This window comes from Hypanus sabinus, chromosome 14, assembly GCF_030144855.1.
Source record: "Hypanus sabinus isolate sHypSab1 chromosome 14, sHypSab1.hap1, whole genome shotgun sequence".
Taxonomy (NCBI): Eukaryota; Metazoa; Chordata; class Chondrichthyes; order Myliobatiformes; family Dasyatidae; genus Hypanus; species Hypanus sabinus.
Window position 1 is genome coordinate 19,177,102 of NC_082719.1, and position 10,883 is coordinate 19,187,984.

At 45.4% G+C, this 10,883-nt stretch overlaps 1 protein-coding gene across 1 annotated transcript in view; it reads left to right on the top strand.

The window, feature by feature from the left end:
* zgc:158260 (uncharacterized protein LOC571389 homolog) overlaps positions 1-6,533 on the top strand; it is a 47,706-nt gene extending 41,173 nt beyond the window's left edge. The window contains exon 8 of the mRNA XM_059988822.1: positions 456-6,533. Within this exon, the coding sequence (XP_059844805.1) occupies positions 456-509 (54 nt within the window). The 3' untranslated portion in view covers positions 510-6,533. The remainder of the gene's footprint in view (positions 1-455) is intronic.
* Positions 6,534-10,883: the final 4,350 nt, after the last annotated feature.

The following is a 10,883-nucleotide window of genomic DNA, read 5'->3' on the forward strand; positions in this document are numbered from 1 at the left end:
TATTATGGGTGGAATTTAAAGAATCAAGGAGCAGAATTGAATACCACATTCCAACAAAATTTTTGTGCATGCCACAGCCTAGCTATCCCAGAACCAGGCCAACAGCCAGGTTTAAGGTTTTGAAATCACAGTTCAAGTTGGGCCTTAAATATTATACTTCAGTATGGACGCATCAACATAATCGGTTATTTTTAAGTAAAATAAGACAATATTCAGTTGCACTGGGTGGAATTTGGAAGATATTGCATCATTTCCAAGATCTTGTAACTTTCTGATTGAAGGTAATACATAATTAATGGTGTTCATTTTCCCCTGAGGACGACAAGGGATCAGACAAGGGGATGGCCAGATTTGAATAAAATATATTATCTAACAGATTTGATATTTTGATTTAACTGCTGTAGTTTGTGCAACAAAATAGTCACAGTTAATTCATTTATGTTTAAATATTTCAGTTTATGAAGAAACTATTTGACACAGTTGATAAAAATGGTAAGATCATTTCCTGACTGAAACTGGAAACCTTGGAGCACGGATTTTATTCTTCAATGCTTAAAGCCATCATTGTTAGTTAATATATGATTTCATTGTTTTACCTTATCATACATTCTATTATATTATGATTCTGCTTTTAAAAATTGCCACTGGTTTATACTTATGGAAAAAAATTTTCACAAGAGTTTATTGGAAATTTTTTTTCCAAGAACTGACAACTACAAAAGACAGCTAATACTGTACCGTGGACCTAAATGAAGATAATAAATGAGCATTTTCAATTCTTCCAACTCTGGGTGCTCATTTTGCATGTAGTAGATATTATCAGGAGCACAATTATTTGTTGAACCAGATTGCACCAATAGCCAAGCAGCATTCATAGAGAACACCAATGAGAAGTGGTGTGTACATCAGCACATTCTGGACAGCGATGGCTGTATGTCACAGTACTGAATATGCTGGAGGTCAGCTGAACTCCCACTCCACATCTACTACATTCACTCATGAGTGCAGGGATCTTCACTGAGTTTCTCAGCCATTTGGCTGTATCTGGCCCGCAGCTTCATAACTAACCTTTCAAACTGATCCATTCATTTGAGTGGGAATGCTAACTATAATTAGAAAGATAAATTCAACTTTTAAGGAAATATTTATTTTTAGTTATATTTCTTTTTTAATGATTTCAAGTAATGAAGTTTATGTTATTTTTATATACATTCATTGATTCTTTAAGTAAATTTCAACTTTTTTAAAGTCTTTGAATATCAGAGTTTTGAAAATCAGGTAGGGGTCTCCCTATCATCAATCAGGGACATTTATCAGGAGCGCTGCATGTTCAGGGCCCTTAGTATTGTTAAGGATCCCACCCATCCATCCAGCATCCTCTTTGACTTTCTACCATCAGGCAGGAGACTCTGATGCATAAAACAAGAGCGCTTGTTCCAAGTTTCTTCCAAAAGGCCATTAGGCTTCTGAACTCCCTGCCGCATCATATTCAAAGTGTCACTGGTTAATTTGTTTTGTACCCTCCTATAGTATTTACTCTAAGCCCTTTTAGTTTGTTATTTATGCGTGATTCATCTGTAGATTTTATCCTTGCTCTCATAAGCTACTGTATGTTATGTGTACTACTGTGCTTTACACCCTGGTTCAGAGAACATAGAATAGCACAGCACATTACAGGCCCTTCGGCCCACAATGTCGTGCTGACCCTCAAACCCTGCCTCCCATTAAATTCATTAAAACCCTGCCCCCACCTTAAATTCCTCCATATACCTGTCTAGTAGTCTCTTAAACTTCACTAGTGTATCTGCCTCCACCACTGACTCAGGCAGTGCATTCCACGTACCAGCCACTCTCTGAGTGGAAAAACCTTCCTCTAATATCCCCCTTGAACTCCCTCCCCTTAACTTAAAACCATGTCCTCTTGTACTGAGCAGTGGTGCCCTGGGGAAGAGGCGTTGGCTGTCCACTCTGTCTATTCCTCTTAATATCTTGTACACTTCTATCATGTCTCCTGTCATCCTCTTTCTCTCCAAAGAGTAAAGCCCTAGCTCCCTTAATCTCTGATCATAATCCATACTCTCTAAACTGGGCAGCATCCTGGTAAATCTCCTCTGTACCCTTTCCAATGCTTCCACATCCTTCCTATAGTGAGGCGACCAGAAATGGACACAGTACTCCAAATGTGGCCTAACTAGAGTTTTATAGAGCTGCATCATTACATCATGTCTCTTAAACTCTATCCCTCGACTTATGAAAGCTTTCTTAATTACCCTATCTACCTGTGAGGCAACTTTCAGGGATCTGTGGACATGTACCCCCAGATCCCTCTGCCTTGGAGTTTGTCCTCCCAAAGAAACATCGTCTCATTTGACAGTATACATGTATATAGTTAAATGACAATAAACTTGACTTGACTTGACTTATAAACAGTGCAGCAGGTCACTTGACATTGTGATTTGTTGAAGGTCTTTGGACTCTGAGGACTGGCCACAGGAAGCTTGCTTGCTGCTGTGGAAGCAAAGTTTGGTGGCTGTTGGAACCACAAGGCCATACAATATTGGGGCGACTGTGGGAGGCGGATGACCAGCAGGCTGTATTGAATACAATTTACCCCTAGAACCATGGAATAGTACTACCAGAATATGCTCAATGAAGTCATTTACTACTATGAATCCTTTCCTCTTTGATACAAATGGACTTCAGAATCCAAGCAAGAGTACAATTCAGAACAGTATTATTGCCTTTAAGACTGCAAAATCTGAAAAGTTTAAATTAATTAGCAATTGTCATTGTCCATCAGTTGACTCCCCAATGAAATGAAGCACATAATGCAATTAAAATATTTAATAAAAGTACAATCTAATTCTTCAGTGTTTAGTTGAATATTTAAGTTGTCTGAAACCGCCCTAACTTTTAATAACTTGTTTTCACTGCAGGAGTAATGAACACAGCAAACTGCATTCTATTAAATGGATGAGGGTTGTGTTAAAATGTTATATTTATTTTTGGCTTGTGAAGACCAGGGTTATAGACCATGGATTCAGGTAAGTTAGGATAGTGAAGTGGGAACAGGGGTGTAGACGGCAACATCAGAGCATAATGGTTAGCATAATTACTTTACAGCACCAGTGACCTCCGATTGGGGTTCAATTCCCTCTGCTATCTGTGAGGAGCTTGTGGGTAATCCCTGTGACAGCATGGGTTTCCACAAAGTGCTCCGGTTCCTTCCCACATTCTAGAGATGTACGGTTAGGGTTAGGGTGAGTAAGTTGTAGGCATGCTATGTTGGTGCTGGAAGTGTGGCAACAGCTGCGAGCTACCCACAGTACCATACTCGCTGATTTGATTTGATGCATTTTACTTTCAAAGTTTAAATGTATATAGAGTCATAGAGCACTGCAGCACAAAACAGGCCCTCTAACCCATCAAGTCCATACCAAACTATTACTGTGCCTAATCCCATTGATCAGCACCTGGACCAGAGCCTCCATACCCCTGCCATTCATGTATTTATTAAACTTCTCTTGTGTTGAAATTAAACCTGCATCCACCATTTCCTCTGGCAGTTCGTTCCATACTCTGGCCAACCTCTGAGTGAAGAAGTTCCCCTCATGGTTCCCTTAAGCATTCCACTTCTCACCCTCCAGTTCTAGTCTCACCTAACCTCAGAGAAAACAGACTGCTTGCATTTACCCTATCTATACCCCTCATAATTTTGTACACCTCTGTTAAATCTCCCCTCATCTCCTGTGCTCCAAGGAATAAAGTTCCAACCTATTCAACTCAGATCCTCAAATCCTGGCAATATCCTTGTAATTCTCTATACTCTTTCAATCTTGTTGATATCTTTCCTGTATATAGGTGACTAAACTACACAAAATACTTCAAATTAGACCTCACCAACATTTTATACAACTTCAACATAACATCCCAAATCCTGTTCTCAGTACTTTGATTTATGAAGACCAATGTATCAGAATCGCTCTTTACGACTCTACCTATCTGTAACTTTACTTTCAATGAATGATGGATCTGTATTCCCAGATCCCTTTGTTCCACCACACACTTTGGAGTCCTATTGTTCACTGTGTGAGTCTGACCCTTATTTGTCCTCCCAAAGTGCATCTCACACTGCCATCTGCCATCTTTTATTTGGACAAATAAAACTGATCTTTTATTACAAATTTTGAATTGGGAGAAGGGTCTTGCCCTGAAACACAATGTGTTTATTCCTCTCCATAGATGCTGCCGGATCTGCTGAGTTCCATCGGCATTTAGTGTGCATTACAGTTAATTATGCAGCGGTAAATCTCACTGGATTGGCAGCTGGTGTCATTGCTACATACCCCACCGTGCTTCACTGGAGAGGTTGCTAATGCCATGTGTATCACATGAATGTGCTTATACCCAGCCAGGACCACAGAGAGTGAATGATGCTCTTCCATTAAAGCTCATAGTCTCATTACTGTGGACAATAAGTTTGTTAATTATTTAGACGTAGACCAGAGCTGCCATATAATTCTGGCAATGTTTGCATGTGATCACACCTCCCCCCACACCCCAAAGCAAGGTTGGTTACTGTCTCAAGATTCTTAACACCGTGTGTTCTGCTTTGTTAATCCTCATCATGGCCACCTCTAAAGAAAGGACTGCTATGAGAGGCAAGAAAAGCGAAGGAATCACATGGTGGGATGAAACAATTGTTCTATGCTGTTCCTTCTCTGAGGAGCCTTCTCGCCCCATGTAGAGGATTGAAAGCAACAGAATTAGGTGAGAGAGCAACAGTAGGTGCAAGAAAGCTTCACAGAACATAGATGTGATTCAATAGTCCCAATAGCTTCCAGCTGAATGCAATGCAGTGCTTTGGTTTGTTGATGGTTCAGTTGTTGAACAGCATGGTAATGTAACAGTGAGCACATCACTTTAAAATGCCAGCTGTAAAATAAGGCTTTGATTCCTACTGCTGTCTGTACGATCTTCTGTGACCACACGGGTTTCTTCTCGTGCTCTGGTTTCCACCCACGTTCCTCATATGTACGGATTAGGATTTGTGAATTGTGGGCATGCTCTGTTTGTGTCAAAAGCATGGCAATTCTTGCCAGCTGCTTAGCACAATCCTCTCAGATCTGATTTGATGCATTTCACTGTACATTTCGATGTACATGTAACAAATAAAGTTCATCTTTAAATTGGCACTTGTGGCCCACTGTGTATCTTCAAAAGGTCAAATCATACAGTGGCTTTAAAGGAACCTTGACTGTAAATTCATGAAGGATTTCCTACTGTTAAGTTATTGTGGAGTTCAGTGTTTAAAATGTTATGCTCCTGGTACCTCTCCTTACCTACTGAATACCATGTTACTAAAGATTTGACAATGTCCTGCATGGTCTAGGATCTTTGGGATCCAGGGTGGGATAGCAAATTGGATACAGAATAGGTTGGTGAGAGGAGGCAGAGGGTGGTAATGGAGAGATGTTTCTCAGGTGAGAGATCTGTGACCAGTGGTGTGTTGTAAAGGAGGTGCTGGATCCTTAGTTCATTCGTGATTTGGCATGAGCAGTAAGTCTGTAAATAATAATGAAAGTTGGTCATATTTTGGAGAGTGCAGAATATTGTCTAAGGTTACAGCAAGATCTAGATCAGCATGCTGAGGGAGGATAAAAAGGGCAGGCAGATGGGATTCACTCACTGGGCATCCTGGACAACTTTCCATGACTGAAGGTAGAAATCAACTGCTCTCATGTGTTTATAAACCATATCATTTTTTTATTCTCTTTTTATCTTTATCATATCTTTTTAATATCTTGACCTCCATGGGGAGAGCAATCCAGGCACAAAGGTGTGCACAAAGTACACAATAGCATTCACTCATCTCAGGTAGAATGTGGCATCCTTGAAGACTAAAAGAGTAGGCTCTTAATTGATGGGATGACTTTGCCTCTTGCCCAAGGTTTCTAAATTGCCCTGAATGACCTGACTTGTCCATAATGATACCTTGAAGCTAAGTACTGTCAGCAATGTCACATCTGAGACACCCTTTGAAATCACTATTAGTTTAAACAAGCTCTATGTAAGTTGTTTGAGCAACCCACGCTCATTATTGAATATATCCAGTCATGTCCAAGTTCTCAGTAGAATAATCCTTAAGTTGCCAAAATGTAATGTATGTTGATATTGCATTGCACCCCCCCCCCCCCCGAATTTGATGAGCAGCTCTTTTGTCTTGCTGACATTGTGGGAAAGTTGTTGCCATGGCACCATGTCACTGGGCACTGCTTGTCCTTCGATTCAGCTTTATTTGAGATTCAGCACACGATGGTAGTGTCATCTGCAGACCTATAGATGGAGTTAGAGCAGAGTCTGGCCAGGCATTTGTGAGTGTACAGGAAATAAAGTAGGAGGTTGACAAAGCAGCCTTGCTTTGAAGATAATTGTGACAGACGTGTTCCCCTCTCTCCTTACTGATTATGCCCTGCTGGTCAGCAAGTCAAGGACTATTGCTTTGAAGTTGTTGAGTAATTCAATAAAGTGGAATTTTCAAATTGTTTTCCGTGTTCATTCAAAAAATAAGTAAAAGTTTTTGGGCGCCGCAGTAGTGTTGTATTTAGCTTGGAGATTAATTCCAGCACTGTTCTGCAAGGAGTCTCTATACATCGTCTCTGCGGAAATTGTGGGTTTTCTGGGGTGCTTTGCTTTCCTCCCACAATCCCAAATTAACCAGGTAGGTTAATTGGTCATTGTAGATTGTCCTGTGATTAGAGCTAATCGGGCTTGTGGGGTTGCTGGGGCAACTCCACACTATATCACTAAGTAAATAAACAGAAATATATGCATAAACTAGTGATGCACCATCAATAACTCTCGGAGTCGGGAGACAAAAGATAGGCTTTTATTAGCTGCAAACGTGACCACAACATCATGGAGACTGAGGGAGGAGCAGTGCCTCCAGTCGCCTTTATACTGGGGTCTGTGGGAGAAGCCACAGGAGCAGTCAGCAGTGGGGCATGTCCAAACAGGTATACACATAGTTTACCACATTCACCCCACCTTTTTTTTAAAAGAGAGACCCCATGGGGCGAAGTTTCTCACAAGTATATTTACAGGTTAAGTCTATCAGGTGGTCGAGTCTGTCACTGCGATCCACGTAGCACCGGTGGTGATTGTACCAGTGCCGGTGGTGAATGCATTGGTGGTATATATATATATATATATATATATATACAGGGTTCATAGTCACTGTGGAGTGTTCGGGGTAGGGGTCTGGTGCTCCTGCAGGTGCCAGGTCGTGGACGGAGACCGTGTCCTCCCACCCATCAGGTAAGACCACGTAGGCATTCTGGGGGTTCACATGAAGTAGGTGAACCCTCTTGACCATCGGGGAGTATTTATTGCTCCTCGCATGTTTCCGGAGCAGCACTGACCCTGGGGGACGTTAGCCAAGCCGGTAGGGTGGTCCCAGTGGCAGACTTCCTGGGAAAAGAAAAGAGTCGCTCATGAGGGGTGGCATTGGTGGATGTGCATAACAGGGAGCGGATGGAGTGGAGTGCCTCTGGGAGGACCTCCTGCAGGCGAGAGACCGGCAGTCCCTTTGACCTAAGGGCTAAGAGTGTGGCCTTCCACACAGTGGCATTCTCCCTCTCCACCTGTCCATTCCCCCAGGGATTATAGCTCGTGGTCCTACTAGTAGCAATACCCCTAGCCAGCAGGTAATGGTGCAGCTCGTCACTCATAAACGAGGACCCTCTATCACTGTGGATATAGCAGGGATATCTGAACAGAGTGAAGAGCTGGCGCAGGGCTTTTATGATGGACATGGCAGTGGTATCGGGGCAGGGGATGGCAAAGGGGAACCGTGAGTACTCGTCGATTACATTGAGAAAGTAGACATTGCGGTCGGTGGAGGGACGGGGGCCCTTAAAGTCGACACTCAGTCGCTCAAAGGGGTGGGTGGCCTTGATAAGGTGTGCCTTTTCAGGACGGTAGAAGTGTGGTTTGCACTCAGTGCAGACTTGACAGTCCCTGGTCATCGTCCTGATTTCCTCAAGGGAGTAAGGCAGTAAGGCTTTTACGAAATTAGTCGGGTGACCCCCAGGTGGCAAAGATCTGCATGGAAGGCGTATAGCCAGCTGAGCTATCCTTCCAGGGCGGTACAGGATGTCATAGTTGTAGGTGGAGAGGTCTATTCTCCACCTCAAAATTTTATCATTTTTGATTTTGCCTGCTGTTGGTTGCTGAACATGAACGCAACTGAGCGCTGGTCGGTCAGCAAGGTGAACATTTTGCTGGCGAGATAGTGCCTCCAGTGCCTAATAGCTTCCACTATGACGTGGGCTTCTTTCTCCACCACGGAGTGCCGAATTTCAGGGCCCTGAAGGGTACAAGAGAAGAATGCTACCGGCCTTCCTGCCTGATAGATGGTAGCAGCCAGCGCAAAGTCAGAGGCGTCACTCTCTACTTGGAAGGGAATGGTCTCATCCACCGCATGCATCGTTGCTTTGGCAATGTCCCCTTTAATGCAGCTGAAGGTCACGTGGGCCTCGGCAGAGAGTGGAAATGCAGTGGACTTGACCAGGGGGCGGGCCTTGTCTGCGTAGTGGGGGACCCGTTGGGTGTAATAGGAAAAGAAGCCCAGGCACCGTTTGAGGGCTCTGAGGGTGGTTGGGAGAGGGAGTTCCAATAGATCAGGGCCAATGACCCCGTTCTCCACAACATACCCAAGGACAGCAAGTCAGGTGGTTCTGAACACACACTTGTCCCAATTATAGGTGAGGTTAAGAGTTTTGGCCGCTTGGAAAAATCATTGGAGGTTGGTGCTGTGATTCTGCCAGTCGTGACCGCAGATGGTGATGTTATCCAGATATGGGAACGTGGCCTTCAGTTGGCACTGGTCCACCATCCGGTCCATTTCCCTCTGGAAGACAGAGACACCATTCGTGACACCGAAGGGGATGCGCAGGAAGTGATAGAGCCTGCCGCCTGCCTCGAAGGCTGTGTAGGGGCAGTCCTCCGGGCGGATGGGGAGCTGAAGGTAAGCGGATTTCAGGTCTATGGTCGAGTACACCTTGTACTGAGCTATCTGATTGACCACAACCGCGATGCAGTGTAGGGGGTACGCGTCAAGCTGCGTGAACCTATTGATGGTCTGGCTATAGTCCATGACCATCCTATTTTTCTGCCCTGTCTGAACAACGAATACCTGGGCCCTCCAAGGACTTGTGCTTGGCTCAATGATCCCCTCCCTGAGTAGCCGCGGCACTTCTGACTTAATGAAGGCCCTGTCCCCCACGCTGTACCTCCTGCTTTTAGTTGCCACAGGTTTACAGTCAGGGGTCAGGTTGGCGAACAGTGGTGGGGGAGGGATCTTGAGGGTGGATGCTGCAAGTGGTGTCTGTAGCACGGCCGTTGGCATGGTGTTGGGTGGGATGTGCGGGTCGGTGTGTGTGTGTGTGTGGTCAGTAACGGGGTATGTGACGAAGTCCCACAGAACTGAGGATTCCTGACAGTGATTGGTGGGAGGGGCCGGTCATACTCCATTGTCACACTTTTCAGGTGGCTCTGGAAGCCCAGCAAAAATAGCACAGGGGCACACAGTTGAGGCATGACCAGTAACACAAAGTCCCGATATTCTGTGCCCTGCACCACCAGTGTCACTACACAACCCCCTGGATGTCTGTGGAATGCAATCAGAAGCCATGGTGACCCTCTGGCTTATCAGCTGTGTCACGAGTCCACAGCGTTGCACCATGGTGAATAAAGCTTTCAGTGCTGCCTGTGTCAAACAGGCAGCTAGTCCTGCGCCCCTCCACCAGGATGTCCATCATTGACCTTGCCAGCTGGTGTGAAGTGCTCTGGTCGAGGGTCACGGAGGCCAGAGTTGAATCGCCACCTTGGTGCCCGGTAAGCACCCGTGAGTCGGAGGCGGGGCGAGGTGGCACCGACAAAGATGGCGACCTCCATGCCTCGCACGCAGCGCTGCTCGACCCCGCTCGTGGTTTAGACTTACAGGCCTCTGCGAAGTGGCCTTTCTTTCCGCAGCTGGAGCAGGTAGCTTCTCAGGCCAGGCAGCGATTTCGGGGGTGCTTTTCGAGTCCGCAGAAGTAACACTGCGCGGACTTGCGACTGGCAGGAGCCATGGTCGACTCGCCAGCGGGTTGCGGGGACTTCACAGGCTCACGACTGGCAGCAGTCAAGGTCGATTCGCCGGCAGGTGATGGGGTCTGCAACGTCCATGGGACTGGCGGGAGATCACGCAGCTGGACAGCGTCAGCATTGTGCAGAGCGGCCTCCAGCATATCAGCCAGCTCGATAGTCAAATGTAAGGTAAGATCGGCGTTTTCCAGCAGCCGCTGGCACATGTACACGGACCTGATCGCTGTAACGAAGGTGTCTTGTACCAGAAGCTCCGCATGCTGTTCCGCCGTCAGTCCCCTGCAGTCGCAGGCCCGCATGAGTGTCTGTAGGGCCCGGACAAACTCAGAACTCGACTCTCCGGCCCGCTGCCGCCATGTCGCTAAGCAATGTCTTGCATAGACGGTGTTCACCGGCCACAGGTACTGTCTTTTGAGGGCGTCCAGTGCCCCTTGGTAGGTCGGCAGGTCTCTGATAAGGGAGTATACCCTTGTACTGACCCTGGAGAGGAGAACTTAGTGCATGATAGCAGGCTCAATCACGGGAATCTTTTCCAGGTACGATTGGAAGCATGCAAGCCAGATTTCAAAGGTAATAGCTGCTTCAAGAGATTGAGGATCAATGTCCAATCTGTCCAGTCATAAAATGCTCTACATGTTTTAAAATTGTAGCTAATAAAATTGATGCATCTTCAATAACTCTCGGAGACGGGAGGCAAAAGATAGGCTTTTATTAGCTGCAAACGTGACCACAAC